Consider the following 25173-nt stretch of genomic DNA (forward strand, 5'->3'; position numbering starts at 1 on the left):
AGTTTGCTGAGCATTTTCCAATCTTACCTCATTTGACCTCTGTATTCTGAGTTAGGTGAGGCAGATGGGTGTGCTCCCATTTCACAGACAAGGACTAGGAGGGTCCAGACAAGTAGTGAACTTGCCCAGGGTCACCCAGCTAATGTTGGGTTGGAAGTTGAATCAGGGTCTTTTGAAAACACACCCCATTTTTTCCTCTGTGCTGCAGCTTGATCTCTAACCACCATGGTTGACCTTCAGCCTCACATTTAATTGTAAGGTTAACTCTGTTTCCTCATCTTTTAAATAGGAGCAGCACTACCTGTCTCACTTGTTAGAGATTATAGAGGATTGGCTAGCCATGCACTTTTTAAAAATTCTTACAGAGGCCGGGTGCGGTGGCTGACTCCTGTAATCTCAGCACTTTGGGAGGCCGAGACGGGCGGATCACAAGGTCAGGAGATCGAGACCATCCTGGCTAACACAGTGAAACCCTGTCTCTAGTAAAAATACAAAAAATTCGCTGGGCGTGCTGGCACGTGCCTGTAGTCCCAGCTACTTGGGAGGCCGAGGCAGGAGAATCCCAGGTTGAACCTGGGAGGCGGAGGTTGCAGTGAGCCAAGATTGCAACCCCTGCACTCCAGCCTGGGCGACAGAGCAAGACTCCATCTCAAAAAAAAAAAAAAATTCTTATAGATATACGCCATTTAAATACATATGTATTTGTTTACTGTGATGCTTTATGATATGAAGTAATACTTTTTTGTTAAAGATTTATTTACATATAAGTCTTTATTTTGGTATTCTGGCAAATGTATTTGTTTGGTAACCCAAATGGAAGTTGAATACATTGAGATTTTTGCTGCGTGTACTGAGTTGATGTTTTTCTAGAGTTGATGTTAGTAGCTAACATCAGCCTGTTCTGGGTTGCTTTGAGGTTGCAGCTGCTCCCTGGTGGTTACCTGTGAAAGGCGCTAACTGGAGACACCCAGAAGGGCCTGACTCTACTATTCGGCACAGGTGAGGCTGGTCCCTATTTCCCCAGTTGACATGTTCCATTGCAAAATAGATACCCTTTGCTCTTGCAAAAGAACTCAGTGGGCATCTTCATCTATAAAATGGTAAGAAAGACAAACTGTAATTGATTGGTAGGAAAATAAGATGGCGGGAAATAATGTATGTAAAGACCCAAACACTGCACCTTGCTCATAAGAAAGCTCTTAATTAGTGGCCTCTTTCCCTCCTCATTTGGCTTGTCAAAGAGTTGCCTCTTCCCAGTTTCCCTGCTCCTTTTGAGAGGCCTATTCCAAACCTCATGACATGTTTAATGTTTACATTCTGTTTCTATTATTAGCGGGTCATTATGAGGAAGAAGACGTCTGTCTTATGGATAAGTAATTGTGTCCTGCCAGGTTGCCACTGTAGAAGCCCAGGCCTTGGGTATAGGATTCACATGATCTTGAGTCCCGGATTGGAATTCTTTGAAGCCACCATCTACCTGGAAAACCACAGAGAGCCAAGTCGGTCAGCAAGTCTCCAGGGTGGCAAGGAAATAATTATCTCAAGCAAAAATAGAGTAACACTTTAAACCCTGGAGATGGAGCAAGGTTTGGGTTAGGACTCAGCATCTCAGCAGCCCAAGAAACCTGCTCTCCTAACCTAATTTTTCAGATGCAGTTTTTAAGTCTCTATTTTTAACAACATTCCTGGTTATTGCCCTTATTGTCGGGAGCTGGGAGTATAGGAAGTTCAGCTTTAGGGATATAGCCCCTTGACAAATGTCAAACATCTTTCAAAGCCTGAGTTGGAAGCCTCTGTGCTGAAATTAGGCTTCGAGGTGGAAAGTCATAGGATTCCTGGGTTTCTCAGGTGGACTTGGCTTCTTAGCTCCCAGTTAATATCTGCTTTCCTGAATTTAGTAACAGGAAAAAGCTAAGGGAGGAAGGAAAACCCAAAAGGAGAATGTATGTCATCCATGCAGTCAACACCGATGGGTCTTCTGAGAAGAGTACATCTCTTGTCTGTGCTGGAAACAGTGACTGGCACATGATAGGTACTCAGTAGATGTTTGTTGAAAGAATAAATGAAAGGCCTGGTATAATTACTGTGGGGAATTCAAAGGTGTATAAGGAATGGACTAGGAATTTGTAGCCCACTTTAAAAAAAGTGAGCAGGGAATTCAACCAAAGTCATCTAGTGCTGGGTGAATGAGTCTATCCCCTTTTTCTCAGTTTTTTTTTCCCCAAACTTCCACACCCTTTATACCCTTAGGAAAAAAAGACTGGCCTCTTGTAGAGGAAAAGTAGAAAGACACAGAATTGAAAGCCAAGGGTCGCAGGTTGGGTTCTCTGGAAACAGAGGCTGAGACAGAGTTCAGGATGCAGAATGTTAGGGCCCCACACCTGTAGAAAGGAGGGGGCCAGGGCAGGACTGGGCAGAGGGAGAAGTCAAAGCCACAGTGCAGGTCCAACCAAGCTCCACCCAACACAGGGGCCTCTAGGGTGTATATGGCCCATAGGTTGAGCCACTGTAGGCCGAAATGGCTGGGTCTGTATGCCCCTGCTCTGGTTGATTAGTCACTGGTTTCTCTGAGATGGCTGTCAGCTCTGCTGAACCCCAAAGGAGCTAAAAGCTTCTGCTACTGGCCCTCCTAGCAGCTGGAGTATCTCCACATCTGCCATACCAATGACATTCTGTGGGAATCCAAGCCTACGAAGTGAAGAAATGTTTTGAGTCTAGTTCCCAGTGGAACTGTAACCCATTTGGGAGCCTGGGTTGTCAGAAACCCTTGGTGGAGCATGACAGATGCAGCATGGCTGGGGTTTGACTTCAGCACCAAGATGATCTCAGTGTCACAGACTGAACTGAGGGGGATTATGGGCGCTTTGCTGAAGCCAGTTCCTGCTTCCTGTTCTGGTTGGTGTCACTTTTCATTCTACTTTTGCTCCTTCCCAGGCTGGATCATCCAGTTCTCCATGTCTCCTGGAATGATGCGGTTGCCTACTGCACTTGGGCGGGGAAGCGGCTGCCCACGGAAGCTGAGTGGGAATACAGCTGTCGAGGAGGCCTGCATAATAGGTATTTAGAGGATCTCATTTTGCCTGACATTTGAACAAACAAACAACAACAAAAAGCTCCATGGAACTTACTTTGGTTAGAAAGTTAATAACGACAATAATTCTTTTTCTTATTTTTCCACAAAATTACTTAGAAGACACTGGAGAATGGGTCACAAATCTTTTATCACCCCTAAACCAAGTGTCTGGCCAAGTGGGCTCCCTCCAGCCCCAAAGTAAGTCCTAGCAATTCAACCCCCTTGAGTTACATATCACTGCTTAGAGCTTCTTGGCAGACTGCCCTGCTTTTAGCATTTTCTTATTTTAGGCATCTCCTGAAGCAGTGGTATTTCTCTGCTTCTAGAGCCATGAGACAGAAAACTCATGTTGGGTTCACATCTTCTAGGAAAGGCTCCTTAAAATAGCCCAGGCTTTATAAAAAAGTGTGGTGTGGTGGTGCCTGATCACGCTACCATATAAGTCCAAAATGAGGTCTACTCTCCCAGCTTTCTATAAGTCCTTCTTTTAGTTTTGTGATTTATTTCAGGCCTCCTGAGTACCTGGGCAAGACTGAGGCTGTTGTGGATGTGACATGAGAAGTTATAAGGAAATTGAAAATAAATCCTGATTAAAAGCTTTATTTATTTATATATATATTTTAACAGGCTCACTCAGAACAAGCAAGCAATGTTCTCTTTTTCATTGCATCCCTTCTCTTGACTTTAATCCAAAACCTGTGCCTGTTTGACAGGCTGATGCCTGTGTCTCTTCTGACAGACTTTTCCCCTGGGGCAACAAACTGCAGCCCAAAGGCCAGCATTATGCCAACATTTGGCAGGGCGAGTTTCCGGTGACCAACACTGGCGAGGATGGCTTCCAAGGAACTGCGCCCGTGAGTAATGAGACCTCTGCAGGAGGGTGGCAGCTGCTGAGAACTGAGGCTCCCAGTAGACATGGGTGAAAGGCATTGCTCACTTTCTGACTCACATGGTGTTCCCTTCGTGTATGCATTCACTGTTGCACGTAGCAAATACTAATAATTAATCAGATGTTCTTTTTGTATAATGGATTTTCCTTTCTGATTCCATAATACTTATTGTAGAATATTTGGAAAAAAAAGAAGACTATAAAGGGGAAAGCTAAACTGACCTGGAATTCTACCACCCAGAAATAATCCCTGTTAGCATATTGGTGCATTTCTTCCCTGTTTGTTCTCTGTGTTGATGATGCTAATAATGGCTTGTAGTTATTGAGTGCTTGCAATGTGCCGGGCATTGTGGTAAGGCATTTGCATGAATTGTCTCATTTACTGTCCATTCAACTCTGTAAGGTAGGTACTATTATCCCCATTTTCCAGGTGAGCATTCTGAGGCACAGAGAGGTTAACTAACTTGCTCAAGGTTACACAGCTGGAAAGCGGCACAGCTGGAATTTGAACCAGGTCGGTTTGTTTCCAAAGCCCATGCTCTTAACTACTGTATTTGCCAGCATATGTGTTTCTGGTGTATATGTATCATATTTTTTTACATATTGCATTTAGGTCAGACTGGATACAGTGTTTAAAATCCTACTATTTTTTCCTGCCTATGTCAGAAATGTTTCATCTGTCATTAGCAGTATGCCACAAATACGTTGTCTTTCAGCAGCTGGATAACCTATCATAAATAAACCCCAATGTATTTACCAGAAACAGGTTATTTCTGTTTTTTTTTCTACGGTGAACATCTTGTACATAAATATTAACCTACATCTTTGATGATTTTTGAAAGATAGATTAGATTCCCTGCAGTGAAATAATTCAAAGTCTAGAAAACTTTCTGGGTAAGAGTTTCAGATATATGGCCAAACTGTTTTCCAGAACGCTTGGGGCATGTTTTCCTCTATGGGTGTATAAGAGTTCTTTTCTCACCGTTCTTTTGCTGGCATAATCATATACTCATAAAGCCATGTCTTAGTCTTAGTCCCTTTGTGCTACTGTAAGAAAATACCACAGACTGGATAATTTGTAAACAACAGAAATTTATTTCTCACAATTCTGGAGGCTGGGAAGTCTAAGACCAAGGCACCAGCATGATTGATGTTGGCTGCATCCACCAGAAAGGACTAATGCTGTGTCCTCCCGTGGCAGAAGGCAGAAGAAGGGCAAAAGAGCACTCACTTCAACCTTGAGCCATTTTATTTACTTATTTATTTATCTATTTATTTATTTATTTTTGAGAGGGAGTCTCACTCTGTCACCCAGGCTGTAGTGCAGTGGTGTAATTTTGGCTCACTGCAACCTCTGTCTCCTGGGTTCAACCAATTCTCCCATTTCAACCTCCCGAGTAGCTGGGACTACAGGTGCACACCACCACGCCTGGCTAATTTTTGTATTTTTAGTAGAGACAGGGTTTTACCATGTTGGCCAGGCTGGTCTTGAACTCCTGACTTCAGGTGATCCTCCCACTTCAGCCTCCCAAACTGTTGGGATTATAGGCATGAGCCACTGCACCTGGCCCTTTGATGATTTTTTTAAAGATAGATTCCCAGCAGTGAAATAATTGAGTCAAAGATCAGAAAACTTTCTTGGTAAGAGTTTCAGATATATGGTTGAATTATTTTCCAGAATGCTTGGGGCATGTTTTCCTTTGTGGGTGTACAAGAGTTCCTTAACTCATTTTATGAGGCCAGCATCATCCTGATACCAAAGCCTGGCAGAGACACAACCAAAAAAGAGAATTTTAGACCAATATCCTTGATGAACATTGATGCAAAAATCCTCAATAAAATACTGGCAAACTGAATCCAGCAGCACATCAAAAAGCTTATCCACCATGATCAAGTGGGCTTCATCCCTGGGATGCAAGGCTGGTTCAATATACACAAATCAATAAATGTAATCCAGCATATAAACAGAACCAAAGACAAAAACCACGATTATCTCAATAGATGCAGAAAAGGCCTTTGACAGAATTCAACAACCTTCATGCTAAAAACTCTCAATAAATTAGGTATTGATGGGACGTATCTGAAAATAATAAGAGCTATCTATGACAAACCCACAGCCAATATCATACTGAATGGGCAAAAACTGGAAGCATTCCCTTTGAAAACTGGCACAAGACAGGGATGCCCTCTCTCACCACTCCTATTCAACATAGTGTTGGAAGTTCTGGCCAGGGCAATTAGGCAGGAGAAGGAAATAATGGGTATTTAATTAGGAAAAGAGGAAGTCAAATTGTCCCTGTTTTCAGATGACATGATTGTATATCTAGAAAACCCCATCGTCTCAGCCCAAAATCTCCTTAAGCTGATAAGCAACTTCAGCAAAGTCTCAGGATACAAAATCAATGTACAAAAATCACAAGCATTCTTATACACATATATACAATAACAAACAAACAGAGAGCCAAATCATGAGTGAACTCCCATTCACAATTGCTTCAAAGAGAATAAAATACCTAGGAATCCAACTTACAAGGGACGTGAAGGACCTCTTCAAGGAGAACTACAAACCACTGCTTAATGAAATAAAAGAGGATACAAAGAAATGGAAGAACATTCCATGCTCATGGGTAGGAAGAATCAATATCGTGAAAATGGCCATACTGCCCAAGGTAATTTATAGATTCAATGCCATCCTCATCAAGCTACCAATGACTTTCTTCACAGAATTGGAAAAAAGTACTTTAAAGTTCATATGGAACCAAAAAAGAGCCCGCATCGCCAAGTCAATCCTAAGCCAAAAGAACAAAGCTGGAGGCATCATGCTACCTGACTTCAAACTATACTACAAGGCTACAGTAACCAAAACAGCATGATACTAGTACTAAAACAGAGATATAGATCAATGGAACAGAATAGAGCCCTCAGAAATAATGCCGCATATCTACAACCATCTGATCTTTGACAAACCTGAGAAAAACAAGCAATGAGGAAAGGATTCCCTATTTAATAAATGGTGCTGGGAAAACTGGCTAGCCATATGTAGAAAGCTGAAACTGGATCCCTTCCTTACACCTTATACAAAAATTAATTCAAGATGGATTAAAGACTTAAACATTAGACCTAAAACCATAAAAACCCTAGAAGAAAACCTAGGCATTACCATTCAGGACATAGGCATGGGTAAGGACTTCATGTCTAAAACACCAAAAGCAATGGCAACAAAAGCCAAAATTGACAAATGGGATCTAATTAAACTCAAGAGCTTCTGCACAGCAAAAGAAACTACCATCAGAGTGAACAGGCAACCTACAAAATGGGAGAAATTTTTCACAACCTACTCATCTGACAAAGGGCTAATATCCAGAACCTACAATGAACTCAAACAAATTTACAAGAAAAAAACAAACAACCCCATCAAAAAGTGGGCGAAGGACATGAACAGACACTTCTCAAAAGAAGACATTTATGCAGCCAAAAAACACATGAAAAAATGCTCACCATACTGGCCATCAGAGAAATGCAAATCAAAACCACAATGAGATACCATTTCACACCAGTTAGAATGGGAGTCATTAAAAAGTCAGGAAACAACAGGTGCTGGAGAGGATGTGGAGAAATAGGAACACTTTTACACTGTTGATGGGACTGTAAACTTGTTCAACCATTGTGGAAGTCAGTGTGGCGACTCCTCAGGGATCTAGAACTAGAAATACCTTTCAACCCAGCCATCTCATTACTGGGTATATACCCAAAGGGCTATAAATCATGCTGCTATAAAGACACATGCACACGTATGTTTATTGAGGCACTATTCACAATAGCAAAGACTTGGAACCAACCCAGAAGTCCAAGTATGATACACTGGATTAAGAAAATGTGGCACATAAACACCATGGAATACTATGCAGCCATAAAAAATGATGAGTTCATGTCCTTTGTAGGGACATGGATGAAATTGGAAATCATCATTCTCAGTAAACTATCACAAGGACAAAAAACCAAACACCGCATGTTCTCACTCATAGGTGGGAATTGAACAATGAGAACACATGGACACAGGAAGGGGAACATCACACTCTGGGGACTGTTGTGGGGTGGGGGGTGGGGGGAGGGATAGCATTAGGAGATATACCTAATGCTAAATGACTAGTTAATGGGTGCAGCACACCAGCATGGCACATGTATACATATGTAACTAACCTACACATTGTGCACATGTGCCCTAAAACTTAAAGTATAATAATTAAAAAAAAAAAAAGAGTTCCTTTCTCACCATTCTTTTGTTGGCATAATCATATACTCATTTGGAATGAGCTCCATTCCAAAGACACAGGTGATGGCCTTCGTGGCCCTAATTTGGACAAGACTGTGATAATCATTTCTTTTATTTTTCTTTCTTTCTTTTTTTTTTTTTTGAGACGGAGTCTTACTCTGTTGCCGAGGCTGGAGTGCCGTGGCGTGATCGTGGCTCACTCCAACCTCTGCCTCCTGGGTTCAAGCGATTCTCCTGCGTCAGCCTCCCTAGTAGCTAGGATTATAGCTGTGCACCACAATGTCTGACTAACTTTTGTATTTTTAGTAGAGACAGGATTTTGCCATGTTGGCCAGGCTGGTAGGTGATCCTCCCGCCTTGACCTCCCGAAATGCTGGGATTACAGGCATGAGCCACTGCGCCTGGCCTGTGATAAGCATTTTTGATGAACCAAACAAATGATATAAGTGCCTGTTCATTTTAGCAAAAGGCCATGACAAGGTTTTCTTGGACAGTTATGCATATTTGACAGTACTTGCAGCTACAGAGTTTCTTTTCTATTTAATTACATGAGCTACCAAGGAATATAGAGCTATTTACTCTTCTAAAATCAGTGTACCTTTTCAAAAAACACAATGTTCAGTATGAAATAAGGACACTTTACAGATGTTTAGAATTGGAATATTTGACTGAAAGTTCAGCATTTGTGTAGGAAATTGACCTGAAGAAGTTGCCATGGAAGTTACTAAAATAAATTAGAACATTTACTGGGAGTCCTAAGGGAACCAATTTGACAAACAGGACTAGAGGAGAAAGCAAGCAAGCCAGCCAGAGAGAGACAGCTGCCATCTGTGTTTAGAATGAGTCTTAGTGAGATCTCTATCTTATGGAAATCGTTTACATGTAGTATCTCAAGTCCACCTAAGCTGCTCTTTTGTGTCCACATGCTCTGGTCAATTGGAGCAGGAATTTAACTTTGATGATGAGATGGACTACAGGGAAATAGCTCCCTGACCTGATATTTCATGTGTTTATTATTTCAGGTCTGATTTTATTTATTTGAGACAGGGTCCTGCTCTGTTGCCCAGGCTGGAGTGCAGTGGCATGATCACAGCTTACTGCAACCTCAGCCTCCTGGGCTCAAGCGATTTTTCCACCCCAGCCTCCCAAGTAGCTGGCACTACAGGTGCACACCATCATGCCCAGCTAATTTAAAAAAATTTTTTGGGCCGGGTGCGGTGGCTCATGCCTGTAATCCCAGCACTTTGGGAGGCTGAGGCGGGTGGATTGCCTGAGCTCAGGATTTTGAGACCAGACTGGGAAACACAGTGAAACCTGATCTCTACTAAAATACAAAAAAATTAGCCGGGCGTGGCAGCGTGCATCTGTAATCCCAGCTACTCAGGAGGCTGAGGCAGGAGAATCGCTTGAACCCAGGAGGCAGAGATTGCAGTGAGCCGAGATCAGGCCACTGCACTCCAGCCTGGGCGACAGAGTGAGACTCCGTCTCAAAAAAAAAAAATTTTTTTTTTGTGGAGGTGAGGTCTCATTGTGTTTCCCAGATTGGTCTTGAACTCCTGGCCTCAAGCTATCCTTTTTCCTCAGCCTCCCAAAGTGCTGGGATTACTGGCATGAACCACCACACCCAGCTACACCTGATTTTATACTGAGCAAACTATTTTGACCACAGTGAGACTAAATAATTTACATTTTGCTATGCTGCTTGTTACACAGTGATTAATTTTGGCTTTAATGCATATCAGCTTATTCATCTGAAAATGTGCCAGGAGTATTCTCATATACATTTGTTTGCTTTTGAGGTTCCTGAGGGGAAGCTTTATTTAGTAGATTGGTTTAATAGCAGGCAGTTAAAATTTTTATTTTCCTTAGTGGCATACTCACCTATGGTAATTTTAGGGGTGGTGACCTCCACATTCTACCTCACTTAAACATCAAATTATTTAAGGTGGGTAAAGAAAAAAATACCCAAACCCTTGAGTAGGTACTATTATTTTTCCCATTTTACAGACAAAATAGCACCCATGTAGATTAAGTTGCTTGCCTAATGTTAGCTGTTAACTGTTGGTGTCACTGGGTCTGGTGCCTCATGCTTATAATCCCAGCACTTCGGGAGGCTGAGACAAGAGGTTTGTTTGAGCCTAAGAGTTCAAGACCAGCCTGGGCAACATGGGGAGACCCCATCTCTACAAAAAATTCCAAAAGTTAGTTGGGTGTGGTGGTGCACACCTGTGGTCCCACCTACTCGAGAGGCTGAGCTGGGAGGATCGCTTGAGCCTGGGAGGTTGAGGTTGCAGTGAGCTGTGATTGCATCACTGTATTCCAGGCTGGGTGACAGAGCAAGACCCTGTCTAAAAAAAAAAATAGTGTTGATGCACACATAGGACCTCAGGTAGACTGATTTGAGAGCACCTCTGCCTGTGCTCTATAAGTCTGGAAAATGATTCCTTCCTCCAGTGTTTGTTTCATCTGTTTTTGTTTGTTTGTTTGTTTGAGACATAATCTCGCTGTGTCACCCAGCCTGGAGTGCAGTGGTGCCATCTTGGCTCACTGCAACCTCTGCCTCCTGCGTTCAGCAATTCTCCTACTTCAGCCTCCTGAGTAGCTGGGATTACAGGCATGCACCATGCACCTGCCTGGCTAATTTTTTCGGTATTTTTAGTAGAGACAGGGTTTCACCATGTTGGCCAGGCTAGTCTTGAACTCTTGACCCCAGGTGATCTGCTCACCTTGGCCTCCCAAAGTGCTAGGATTACAGGCATGAGCCACTGCACCTGGCCTATTCCATCTTTTAACTGCACTTGCTCCTCTGGCTCCTTTCCTTTTATTCCTAAAATAACTGAATTTCTTCTTTTCCTTCCTACTCCTCCCAGCTATTACTCTACCATGCTCTTTTTGATCATCTCCAAATTGTTGAAAAAGTTGTTTATGCCTGTGGCCTCTTCTTTTTCTTTTTGAACTCTGAGCCCTATTTGAAACCTGCCCAGACAACTCTACTTTTGTAAAGGAGAATGCCTTCACCAGAAATTTCTCCCTGTTGTGAATTTCTCTGACATTTTATTTCCCTCTCTTACCCTACTCATCCCATTCTGCCTTTCAGAATTGGATTTTGAGTTTTGGGTATATTCTTTTTTTCTCCCTCATTAAACTAGTTGAGGTCATTCATTATTTGTCATTGAAGCCCTCACTGTCTTTAGTCACTGTGCATGGAATTACTGAATGAACCAATGAATAAGTACTGCTGTTTCCATAATGATTGCTGATTTTGGAAGCAGTGTGGTGAGAATTTTCAGCTTTCCAACTCATCCAGATTAAGTTCTTTTCACACTAGCTTCGTGACTTTGATTGGAGTGCTCTGAATTGCCCAAGCATCAGATGCTTCCATATTCATGTGTAGATGTGAAACCATCTGAAGCCACATGGAATGAATTTTAGTTTATTCATTCCTTCCATTCTACTTCATTTAGTATGGAAAAAGCATGGATTTACAAAAAGATTTTTAACCCCTCAAGGATTACGTGATATTCATATATATTTTTTTCATTTTAAAAATGAAATTTTCCTTTATGTTTGAGAATTTCCATTTTAAAATGTTGGGAAAAATGTTAAGCCATTAAGGCAGCAAAACTATTCTGCATTTATTATTGTTCAGTTAAAGTTTTTTTTTTTTTCTCCTGCTCTCCCCCCTTTTATAAAAACTCTACACTTTGGTCCTGTGTTTGTGACAGTATTATGTGGCAGACTGTCTGACCTGCCTTTGAAATGTATAATTTTCTGCTGAAGAATGCATACAGTTTGCCTCAGACTCAGGTTTCAGAGACTGAAAACCCTCTATTACCAATATACTTGATAATGAATTCACATTTTCTTTATAAAAAGAAATCCCCTTAAGTTTTGAGGCTTAAGATAAGATGATGAGTTGGCGGAAACTTGTGGAGAGGACAGAGCTGACTGACTTGGGATCTCTCAGTGCTGAAAGACATTGTGTGGCCAGGAAAGCTGAGCTGTGATGACAAGACTCATATTGGGTCCAATGGGATTTTCCTGTGAATGATTTTGGAAGTCTAAGTATCATCTATCCTCTCCCTACTCACCCAGTGTTTGACACAAATTTTTGATTGATGATAATGTTAGTAACTCTATTAGGAATAATTTCTCTGACTTTCATACCATTTAATATGAACTCTCTTTAGGTTTCTGAATTCCTCTAAGAGCTCAAAGCCAAAAAAAAAAAAAAAACGCCCCTTTCTTTGCCTTTATGTTGGCCAAATTGTACTTTGACTATTGGAATAAAAACCAATATTCATACTCTGAAATTAAAGCTCTTGTTGCATTTCTGCACTGAAGATGTTTTTTAAACCAGGTGAATAGTTTGACAGCATTTTTCCTTTCTTTGTTTTAGGTTGATGCCTTCCCTCCCAATGGTTATGGCTTATATAACATAGTGGGGAACGCGTGGGAATGGACTTCAGACTGGTGGACCGTTCATCATTCTGTTGAAGAAACGCTTAACCCAGTGAGTATTATTCACAGAGCATGTGTCTTGGAATGGTAGCATCTGTCCTCTGGGCAGTCTGCAGCCAGACTATCATGTGTTTCCGAGGGGTATTTACATACTCTGGAAATTAATCTTGGGATTTCCCTAAAGGCACATTAAGCACATGTTTCTTATTTCAACCTCAGAGCATTTTGTAAAAATGTCTGTGAGCATGTTATCTTTTCCTGGATTGTGATGGTGATAACTATTTGAGGAAATCTGCCTATAACTTTAGAAATTATGTTGTCTCGTGAATTTGATCAAAGCATGCATGATATATAAATAACTATAAAGTTTATTACTGTTTTATTATTAACTATTAAGATCTGCTAGGTGGTATTTATCATGCCTCTAGTTGCCTGAGTTCTGATGGGTTGAAATTTTGATTCAGCAGCATTGTTTGGAGAGAAAGAGAAAGGGTGTTTTCTGGTTAAATGTTGAAGCAGGAAGTTGTGTCATTTAGTGATTAATTCCTGAACCTCTTAGTATGTCAGACCAATGCACCTTATAACTTAGGAACAGAAAACAACCATGTTTGTCTAAGTTTTACTTATTCTGGCATGTGAAAAATGTTGAATGCAAATAGTATACTACCCTGCCTCTAAAACCAAGCTATCCCAGCAGAATGTATACAAATTGAGACACTACATGGGCATGTGTGTGGAAAGTGCTTCCTTTAAAAAGAACATCTCTGAATATTTTTTGTGGTGTGAACAGATTGGGGGGAAAATATCATGCAAAATCCCATCTCTAGCAAAGTAGTCATTCATAAGTCAGTTCCAAGAATGTATATTTATAACCAAACTAGCTGGACTGCGTACTTGATGTGCTTAATTTTAAACCTGAACCTTTTGAAAAGGCTCAAAGGGTAATGATAAAGAAAATTAATTCTTCAATATCTTCTCAATATAGGATTACAGAGCAATTGAAGAAATAGACTCTGCCTGAGGCTCGTTTTTCAGAATACGGGAATAAAGTTGTTTGATATGCTTAATTTTTCTTCACAGAATAACACATGGGCTGCTCATGAATAATCTAGAGAAACAGATCTACTTTTTGGGGGATGCAGATAAAAAAGCTGAGTTCTTTAGAAACTGTCATCCCTCCTCAGTTTCTTTTACTTTCCAGCGGGGCTGGTGGAAGTAGTGGTCAAAATGAGAATAAGATTGTAAAATTCTAGGTGGGTTTGTGGTTGGGAGATGTCATTCTCCACTGGCAAGATGTGACTTGGCATTTGCTGTCAGAATCAGAAATAGAGTTTTTTTCCTCTCAGATAAAGGCATCTGCATGCTTGGAAGGGGGTGCACAAGGCCTTAGAATGCTGGCAAGTTGTGAATGTATCTATCTGACCATCTGGTATGGAGCTGAGCGCTTGTTAGCTTTCAGTTTTAGAACTACTTGTGTTTCTTCTAAGGATTTACAGAAAAATTCACATTTTTCTTTTCACCAATCCCAGGCTTTATCCTGGATGTTGCCCTTGCTCTAATGAAATTGTTCTCATTTTAGGTTTCTCTTTGTCCCAGTGGCCTCCTTTGCTTCCTCATTTGACTGGGATGTAATTTAACAGTTTTGAGAACTAAACCCCAAATCCTTAGACAATTCATACTCCATAATTCAGGTCTTTACAGCTTTTCTTCATTGCCAGCAGAAAAGCCATGATCATCACTCATCTGGGTTACTGCAGCAGCCTCCCAGAGGGCTCCCTGCCTTCCCTCTCTTTGCCATATTGTGACTAGACTGATCTATATAGAGAGCAAGTCACGTGAGGTCACTCCCCTGTTTAAAATCCTTTAATGCCTTCTTATTATCTGAAGAATAAAGTGTAAAATATTTTTTAAAAACTTAATTACTTTTATCTTTTCTTTTTAATTTTTATTTTTTGAGAGAGTCTCGCTCTATCCCTCAGGCTGGAGTGCAGTGGCGTGATCTCAGCTCACTGCAGCCTCTGCCTCCTGTGTTCAATCGATTCTCATGCCTCAGCCTCCCAAGTAGCTGGGATTACAGGTGCCCGTCAGCTAATTTTTGTATTTTTAGTAGAAACGGGGTTTCGCAATGTTGGCCAGACTAGTCTCAAACACCTGACCTCAGGTGATCTGCCCGCCTTGGCCCCCCAAAGTTCTGGGATTACAGGTGTGAGCCACCTGTAATCAGGTCTTATTACTTTTATTTTTAATAAGGTCTTATTACTTTTATTTTTAATTTTTGTGGAGATGGGGTCTTGCTCTGTTACACAGGCTGGTCTCGAACTCCTGGCCTCAAGCAATCCTCACGCCTTGGCCTCCTAAAGTGCTGGGAGTACAGATGTGGGACACTGCACCTGGCTGATTAAGTATAAATTCTTGCACATGACTTCTGAAGGCTAACATAATTTAACCCTTGCTGATCTCTCTAGCCACATCTTTTTTTTCTTTTTTAAACAGTTAATTATGAAATGTTACAAAAATTCAGAATAGTACAGAAAATAGTGTAATAGATAACTGTGTACTGACTACATAATGTTGACAGTTTACTGTGTTTACTTTCTCTTTTAGCCAAAGAAAAAGAACAAAAACTGTTCTTCTCATCAATGCTTGATATCGTCAGTATGTTTTATTTAAGGTGCTCTGGTCAGTGTGCAGGGCTGTTTCACTGTGTTTTTCAGTCATCATTTTTAAAAGTTTGTCTGATAACTAATTTCTGGCCACCATGTTGATCTGTTTCTGTTGTTCTTGGCTTTCAGTCACATCTTGTTTTCTCACATGCCTGGTTAGTTTTGACTGACTGTCAGACATTTTATGTGAAAAATTGTGGAGGTTGAGATCTAGATAGTGTGATGTGTCTCTGGAAAGGATTTACCTTTGTTTCTAGAAACTTCTATTTCAGATTAGCTTTAATCTAGTCAGGAATTGAGATGATTTGAAGCAGAGCTTCAGTCCCTGTAATGGCCAGTCTATTTCCAATTCCCCCTGGGTATAGTTCTTCAGGGTGCCAACCAAAAGTCTAGGGGTTTTACCATAGATCCTCCACCTTGGAGGGCCTTGAACTCCAATTTTTTATATCCTCAGGCCATGAGTCTATTGAAAGTTCTGCTCAGCTTCTCAGCCTTACATCTGCCATTTGAGGCAATAGATCTCTAAGGAAAACAGTTTCACCTCTCTAGGATTTGAGCCCTGCAATTCTTCACAGCTGTGGTAGTTCTCATCTGGTCTGGTTAAGTCCTATTTTTCTTTGAGATCTTAATTTATTTGCTTTTCTTCCCTAATGGACTGTGTATCTCTAGTGCTTAGCAAAGAACCTGTATATAATTATTGACCCTACAATAATACCAATTCCAGATATGTGGAATTGGGGGAGTTTGGTGACTGTCCAGACTCCATGTGTTTCATAAGCAGAGGCTGGTTAGAAGAGACATTTTCAGGGAATGTTTAGAACCAAAAGATCCATGTGGTTAGTAAATATTTCAATTCAGGAACTGACCTCTTCTGTGTTATGTATTTATGTTAGTTCTGTGACTAACTCATAATGGCAAATAATTTTAAAGCTTCTTCAGAGAGCTTGAGAATAGTCAGTGCCCTGTATGCAAAGGCTATTCAGGAAATATATTTTTCTTTTTCAGTGATTTCCAGGGAGCAAAAGTTAATCATTAGTTTTTATTTTATTGGGCAGTCATTTATGGCAAAAGCAGGTTGTGGAAACAGCCATGTGTGCTTTGTACACATCTGAGAGAAGATGAGGTATTTGGCCATGTGAAAAAAGGGTCAGCTTGGTGTTAACGTGTGTGTGTTTGTGTGTGTGTGTCCCATGTGTGTGTCCTGTGGAGGTGCCACACTTAGATGGCCTCATTCCCCTCCTCACAGATACAATCTAGTGTATGGCCAGTGCTGTGATGTATTTTAACCCAATAATAATGTGGTTTTTGAAAATGTAGTTTGTGGTTATTTGCTTTTCAGTTGCCTAAGTCTGAGACGGATATTAATCTGTGGTGCTACATAGTGCTTTCAGTTAAAGAAATATGTAGAGGTTATATAACGTTCTAATTTCCCACATCTGCATACTCACTTTCAGTACCAAGGTACCATGCTGACTTGTTCAGTTGACGATGTGACAGGATGGGGTGATCTGTGATATCTTTCCCTCTCTGTGAGGGACACAATTACATTTAGGTGGCTTCTTTTTCTCAGAGAAAGAACTCTCATTTTGTTTTTGTTTTGTTTTGTTTTATTTGAGATGGAGGCTCGCTCTGTCACCCAGGATGGAGTGCAGTGGCACAATCTTGGCTCACTGCAACCTCCGCCTCCCAGGTACAAGCAATTCTTCAGCCTCAGCCTCCCGAATAGCTGGGATTACAGGTGCCCGTGCTACCACACCCAGCTAATTTTTTTTGTATTTTTAGTAGAGATGGGGCTTTACCATGTTGGCTAGGCTGGTCTTGAACTCCTGACCTCTGGTGATCCACCTGCCTCCGCCTCCCAAAGTGCTGGGATTACAGGTGTGAGCCACCACGCTTGGCTGTCAGGGAAAGAACTCTAATTTTGGAATTAACCAAAGTAACTTGGATTATAGCTCTGCCACTTAATATTAAAGGACTACTGCTAAATTTAGAATATATCTTCAGTTTCCTTGTCTACAAATTGGAAATAATTATACTGGATGAAATTGTGTGACATTTAATTTGTCATTATATGTGGAAACTTTATATCACTTACAGAGGAATGTTGTTATTATACTGTTTTTGTTTATATTATGTTTTGGCTATCTAATTATAATATTGCTTACTTCCATCAGACGAGTTAATGAGAAACGTTGGCCTTTGGAAGCATGGGGGAGGGTGGGGCAGGGAAAAAAGAAAAAAAGAACCAGAGGGAAAGAAAACAATATTTATAAATAATGATTACTGATATTCCTCTTACCCTTACCTTTTGTTGGCTTATCACATACTCATTCTCTCAATGAAAACTTTGCTCATGCTTCCTGGATCATCAAAGCCCAGTCAGATCAAAGTTTCCAAAACGTATTCCTCCTTTGAATGAATGTCTGCTACTTACCACATTTTAGCCAGAGATTCAGTTTGTTTTGCTTCTGTTAATGTGGAATTTGATTATCTAATAGATTGTATAGCTCTAGACATTCTGGAAAGCGTCCTCTGTTTCTCAGGGTTGTTTGATGTATGGAATTGACCTCGGATATGCTGGGTGCAGTGGCTCATGCCTGTAATCCCAGCACTCTGGGAGGCTGAGGTGGGAGGATCGCTTGAGCTCAGGAGTTTGAGACCAGCCTGGGCAACATGGCAAAATCTCATCTTTACAAAAAGCACAAAAAGTTAGCTGGGCATGGTGGCACATGCCTGTAGTCCCAGCTACTCGGCAGATTGAGGTGGGACAATGGCTTGAGCCTGAGAGGCGGAGGTTGCAGTGAGCCAAGATCACACCACTGCACTCTAGCCTTGATGACAGAGCCAGACCCGGTCTCAAAAAATAAAACAAACAAAATGCACAAAAAATAGAATTGACCTGGGATAAGCCCTCCTTGTCTGTCTTCTGTGGTGTACAGAGGCCACTCCTCTGAGCTCTTGCCTATCCACACATAGCACATTAAGTACATTTGGGGCACATACCAGTTCTCTGGCCAGAGATTAGCATGTATACTCATACTTGCAGATGCCACACTTGTTGACCCCACTCAGGTACTTCTTTGCCACTGCATGATAGGACTTAGGGCTTGGACTCACAGTAGTTTTTTAGATCCTCTAAACTCCACACTTGATTGTTCCTCTTCCCTATGATCCTCTGGCCTCCCACCACTGTGTCTCAGTGTGCAACAGAAACATGAGACTGTTACTTAGCTTGCCTCCTGATCCTCCTCTGCCCAGGCGATGAGACTGCCATTTTCTCAGTCTGGCAAAAACTGGTAAATATCATATCATCTTTCTCCTTAGTTAAGACTTTCATACCCATTGATGGTCCCATCAACAGCCTCATTATTTCAAGCAAGCATTCATTGAGTACCTAGTATGTGCTGGGGGCTGGGGGAGGAAGTTGATTGAGAATTTTTCCCTGCAATAAGACCTTCACTCGTGTGTTTTTTGTTTTGTTTTGTTTTGATTTTTTGAGACGGAGTTTCGTTCTTGTTGCCCAGACTGGAGCGCAATGGCAGTATCTCACTCAGCTCACTGCAACCTCCACCTCCTGGGTTCAAGCAATTCTCCTGCCTCAGCCTCCCAAGTAGCTGGGATTACGGGCATGTGCCATGTGTCACCACGCCTGGCTAATTTTGTATTTTCAGTCGAGATGGGGTTTTGCCATGTTGGTCAGGCTGGTCTCGAACTCCTGATGTCAGGCGATTCACCCGCCTCAGCCTCCCAAAGTGCTAGAATTACAGGCATGAGCCACTGCACCTGGCCCATTCACATGTTTTTAATCAGGATATTCTGAGGACATGAATAAATCAGTTTGATGGAGAACTAACCTAATGTTCAAAATGAAAAAAAGCACGAAAGTGATAATGAAGTTCACCTGATAATAAATTTAATACAGCTACAAGTTCTACATAGTAAATGCCAAGGGGAAAGCAAGGTGATCAAAATATCAGCCTTTTGGGACTATGCTTGGGAAAATAATTTTATCTCCTTCTCCCTAGTGGAAGATGAATGTCTTCTGGAGGAAGTACTAATGTTTACTCATTGTAATTTTTCACTGTGGATCAGTTGCAAGGTTCTTCATCCAGTAAAATAGAACTATTGAGAAATAGAAATAAACTCAAATGTATGGTTCAGATATTTAGATCCTGCAGACACATTTCCAAACACGTTATCCAAACATATGCTTCTTGCTTGAAAAGAGCGAATTCTAATTCCAGTTACTATTTGGACAATGTTAGAAATACCATTTGTTTCCACTTCAGGACAAAATTACCCTCAGAGCCTCATGTTACAACTACTGATTCTTCCTGGGCAAAGAGAGCAGAACACCAAAATGTACCATGGCCTCCTTAGTTTGGAGGGTCACTGGATCTGAAAGGTGGGAAGTGGAAACCTCCTCTAACTTCTCCCCCTGTAGGAATTCCTTCTTTGATACCCCTGACAGCTGTGGTCCTGCAGCCTCTTGCTAAAAGCTTCTTGGTGAACAAGAACTCTCCAACACTTGGGGCAACTTACTGCATTGTCAGATGTTCTCACTGAAGGTTCCTCTGTCCAACTCAAATCCTCCTTGAAGTGTCAACTCAGTGGCCCTAATTCTGCTGTTGCTGAGAATAAGAATGTATCTTCCTTCTGCCTTGTACATACAAGCTCTTCAGATACCTAAGAACAGTTGTCGTGTCTCCTCTGCCCCACACATGTTTCTGTTTCTAGATAAGCATTCCCGTTCTTCTGCTGCACCTAGGATAACTGGGTTCGCAATTCAGGGCAACCCAGTTACATTCCTCTGAATAACATGAATTGGGGGAAAATGTCCCTTTTTATAAATGGACACCCAGAATTATACACAGTATTCTAGATGTTGTCTGATAGATGCAGATAATAGTGGAGCTATCCTTTTTTTATTCATTCTTTCTCATCAGGTCTCAGATTACGTCAGCAGTTAAGAGTTTGGTTGGTGGATGCCAATCAAGCTGGGTTTGAATCTTGTCACTGTAACTGTGGCTTCCCAGATGTGTGACCCTGTGCAAGTCACTTAACTGCTCTGAGACTCAGTTTACTTCCTTCTTAAATGAGGGTGAAGATTTCTACTTCGTAGAGTTGTAAGGAAGTGAGAGAGTGTAGTACGAGACTTAGCACAATGTTTGCCAAATAGTATGTGATACATGGTAGCTTCCATCCTAATTGCTGTCAGTGCTATGCTACCACTACTATGGGCACTCCTACTGTTACTATGAGTAGTAGCTGCAGTAGTAATGAAGAACAATATCTCACTGATGGTTCCCGTTAAGCTTGTAGCCAAATAAAACTTGCATTTTTCTCCCATGTTGATCTCAGGCTAGGTCTCCCCAAATGTTGTTACACAGCGATTTTTTTTGTGTAGCTATTTTTTACATGCAGTTATTTTTTAAAAAATGATTTTAAAAATTTTGAATCTTTTCTGTTTTGTATGTGCATTTTGAAACTTCATGCAATGCCTATCTCAACTCTCCATGAGATTTTATTTTGTTTATGGGTTTCAACCTAGAGAGACAGCTTATAGAAATCATTCTGGCTATCAGTGCCGTCTTTGATGGTGGTAGCTTTCCCTTCCAATTTATTATAACCAACAGATTTGGTTGTTTTAAAGTCATTGATATAGTATGAATGGGACAGGGCCCAAGGCAAAGCCCTGTAGCACGGGAGTCAGCCTACATTTCCTGAGTATCTACTGTAGTATTGGGCTGTGTCTACTCTTGGGATACAGAGATGTGGAACACCAGTCTTGCTGTTAAGAAGCTCCTGGTTTGTTGAGGAAAGATTGAATGCCAATCAGATGAATCAAGATGCACTATGTGGTAAGATTTGTTATGGATATGATTGAGGTGGAGCCTTGGTGACCTCTCTGTTCTCCACCAGTTGGAGCTATGAAGGCTTCTTGGAGGAGGTACCTTTAGAAAGGATGGCAGCAATTGATGAGGTAACTATGATAGGTCCATGGGATCCAAAGATGAAGAAGACAGGGTCCAGCATTTTGAGAAATTCAGGGTAAATGGTGAAAGGATTTTCTTCTTTCTTTCCCCACTTCTTTAATTTCTTAAGTAAATGCCTAATCAGTGCCCTGAGCCATAGCTTTCCTCCACTTGCCCTTAGTCCTGAAGTGTGATGACTTTTCCATACCCAAAGTAAATGCAGTGAGGGGAGCATGTGTGTGTGCGCACTTCTTTCTTCTTGTTTTTCTGCAACATATTTTCCTACTTCTTATGGAGCAGTAGAGCTGTTTCAAGAATTTCCTTTAGCTTACCAGCTAGGGGCTTTGGAGAGTGACTTGTAAATTGTCTTCCTTACTTCAGTGTGCTCAAGAAAGGGGCTTTTATTGGTTACCTTTTCACAGTGTGTCACACTCCTGGGAAGGGAGAGCCATATGCTATTATAAGATTGGGATGGCAGCGGTTCAGCGGGATGGGTTGGGCTTATAACAGAAACATTAAAAGAAAAGAGCAGAGAGTTTGCTAATGTGGTTATTCATCATTCTCAGTAAAGTTCTTTCTGCTGCACTGAGTAACAGAGCCATGGTTAAGTGATGAAAGTGAGATCAGTCGCCTGGGTTTCCATCTGAGATTTAGCTTTAAAATGTCGTGGAGCCCTAGGTGAGTCATGTCACCCTTGTAGGCTTAGTGCTTCATCTGTAAGTTGTGCTGAGGATGTAGCAAGCCATTCCTAAGGGTACAGTAAATCTGGGGAACTGCCCTTGGGTCTGCTGCTTGCTTGGAAAGTAGGCAGTGATGGAGGCTGCAGCTGACAGTAACATGGTTAAGAGGGTGGTTTTAAAATGATTTCCACTGAGTGTAAACTAGTTCAACCATTGTGGAAGACAGTGTGGCAGTTCCTCAAGGATCTAGAACTAGAAATACCATTTGACCCAGCGATCCCATTACTGGGTATATACCCAAAGGCTTATAAATCATGCTACTATAAAGACATATGCACACGTATGTTTATTGTGGCACTGTTCACAAGAGCAAAGACTTGGAACCAATCCAAATGTCCATCAGTGAAAACTGGATTAAGAAAATGTGGCACATATACGCTATGGAATACTGTGCAGCCATAAAAAATGATGAGTTCATGTCCTTTGTAGGGACATGGATGAAGCTGGAAACCATCATTCTGAGCAAACTATCGCAAGGACAGAAAACCAAACACCGCGTGTTCTCACTCGTAGATGGGAATTGAACAATGAGAACACTTGGACACTGGGTGGGGAACATCAAACACCAGGGCCTGTCGTGGGGTGGGGGGAGGGGGGAGGGAAAGCATTAGGAGAAATACCTAATGTAAATGACAAGTTAATGGGTGCAGCACACCAACATGGCACATGTATACATATGTAACAAACCTGCACGTTGTGCACATGTACCCTAGAACTTAAAGTATAATAAAAATAAAATAAAATAAAATGATTTCCACCTAGGTCCACATCCCAGCTCTGCTATCTTGGGGCCAGGGGGTGAAATCCTTTGCTTCTGTTTCTTTGTCTATAAAATGGAGTAATGGTAAGATTCAACAATATTGAGCTGTTCTGAGGATTAAAAAGAGAGGTTAACTCACTGTGCCCACCACACGCAAGCACTTGGTAAATGAGAGCAGATTATGGTTTCTAAGCGCCTCTTGGTTGGAACATCTCCCTTTGGAAAATCCTTTCCCCTTCAGCATTGCCTCTTGTTGTTTAGTAGACCAGATTATGTTCTTTTTCTTTCATTTGTTTAATAGCATTTTTGAGCACCTGCTCTGTGATAGTGGCAAACATAAACATCACGCAGTCCTTGCCTCCAGAGAATTTGAATCTCAGAATTCCTGATGGTGGTTTCTTATCATTTCCATGGTAATAGGCACTTTTGCTCCACTGATGCTTAGGAAGCCAGAACCAAAGCCCGGGTTTTTTGGATTTCTTTCAATCAAAAGATTGTTTATTCCTTTCCTGTACTTTTCTTCACCTGGAAAGGCCATGGGGAAATTTCAGGGTGAGGGCTTGAAAGCCTGTGTTTCTTGGCTCCCTTAGTTGCATCCGTAGCTGACAGGCCATGTCTGAGCAGCTTTTCTGGGCAGAGGAGGGGTACTCTGGGAATTCAGGTAGAATTCGGCCCCCAGTTTGGGTCAGTTGCTTGAGGAATTTTATCTCTTGTCTTGGTGTGGTTTGAGGTATGAATCGAGAACAGAAATTTAGGCTCTCGGCTGGGTGCGGTGGCTCACGCCCGTAATCCCAGCATCTTGGGAGGGCAAAGTGAGTGGATCACATAGCCTGGCTAACATGGTGAAACTCCATCCCTACTAAAACATACAAAGATTAGCTGGGTGTGGTGGCACGGGGCCTGTAGTCCCAGCTACTTGGGCGGCTGAGGCACAAGAATCACTTGAACCAAGGAGGCAGAGGTTACAGTGAGCCGAGATTGCGCTACTGCACTCCAGCCTAGATGACAGAGCGAGACTCTTTCTCAAAAAAAGAAAGAAAAGAAAAGAAAGGAAATTTACGCACTGTTTTGAGGGCCAGACTCTTTGCCAGAGTTGGCATCCTGTCTTCCACTTCTGTGGGCCTTCCTTTCCATCTTCTTCATGACCTGGGCTCTCCCTGGACAGATTGTTTTTTCTTGGCAGTGAATTACAGTTAACCCTAAATGTTCCCACACTGTCTCAGCCTGTGATTGCTGCTTAATATTTTCAGATAGAGCTCTGTCTCATCACTCTTGGCTGTAAGCAAAGATTAATATACGTATATATTCCAACTCACACAATAATTCTCTTCTTTACATTGTCTCACATACAGTAGTCCATGTTCATAAACAGTTTTCCCACAGCACTCCGGAGTCATCACAAATGGTTTGGGGAGGAAGAGTGGTCTCCGTCAACTTAAAGATGGCCCCCAAGCCCTTCCCCACTGTAGCTTTATAGATTTTCAGTGTGAAATGTGTTTCGGGTTAAAAGAAGATATATGCCTCAGACGCTGCATCCCTGTGTAATAGTCCTGACTTTACTCCAGACTGCTGTGCTTCTGGAGTGAACAAAATGAGGAGAGAGAAGTGAAGTTAATGTCTTAAAGCTTTGCATTTATGTGGGACTTTTCTCCCCTGAAGAGCTCGAAGTGTTCATGCGTGCGTTTTCCCCATCCCTCCGCCCCCTCTCGTTCTCATATCCTCAAAATATTCCTGATTATGCAAAAAAGAAGATGTGGTCTTGGACTCATTTTTTATGGTGTGGAGCTCTAGAGGTTTTGACTTTGGCCCGGATTTTGAACTTGATTTGCAGTCAGGATTAAATCCCAGATCTTCTGATCTCCAGACTTGTTAATGTTTACTGGATTCCAGATGTTATTTCCAATACAAAACATGAAAAGCTACTTATTTCCTTGTAGTAGTATTTTGTCACAAGCCGCATATGTTAAATCAGGCATCTCAAGACTTGTTATAAATATAAAGATAATTTAAGAGATGAGAATTGCTATGTCATACAGTGGCTTCTTCCAAAAGCAAGTGGGAGGCAGTGAATTTTTCCTATGGTTTTTGATCTCTTGAGATTTTTAATCAGTTTCTTGTCCTTTTTACCTTCCTAACCTCTTATTTCTATTAAATTATTTTTAAAAATCATTGATTTGGCAAGCTAGTTTTTGTATCTGACGTCTGACTTGTTAATGAGTTGTAAAGTAATATAGTGCCATTTCCCATTCCTATAGCTTACTTTTAGTGACGTCCCCATGTCATAGTATGACTCATTTGTTCTTTCCCTAAGGATCTGGAAATAAAACCAGGTTATTAAG

The 25173-nt window shown here is 41.5% G+C and overlaps 1 protein-coding gene across 2 annotated transcripts in view; it reads left to right on the top strand.

Moving 5' to 3' along the window:
• SUMF1 (sulfatase modifying factor 1) overlaps positions 1-25173 on the top strand; it is a 106405-nt gene that overhangs the window by 46155 nt on the left and 35077 nt on the right. For both annotated transcript variants that reach the window (XM_002813496.5, XM_002813497.6), the window contains exons 4-7: positions 917-999; positions 2935-3057; positions 3813-3927; positions 12635-12748. In XM_002813496.5, coding sequence (XP_002813542.3) covers positions 917-999; positions 2935-3057; positions 3813-3927; positions 12635-12748 — 435 coding nt within the window. The remainder of the gene's footprint in view (positions 1-916; positions 1000-2934; positions 3058-3812; positions 3928-12634; positions 12749-25173) is intronic.

Source organism: Pongo abelii, chromosome 2 (assembly GCF_028885655.2).
Source record: "Pongo abelii isolate AG06213 chromosome 2, NHGRI_mPonAbe1-v2.0_pri, whole genome shotgun sequence".
NCBI lineage: Eukaryota > Metazoa > Chordata > Mammalia > Primates > Hominidae > Pongo > Pongo abelii.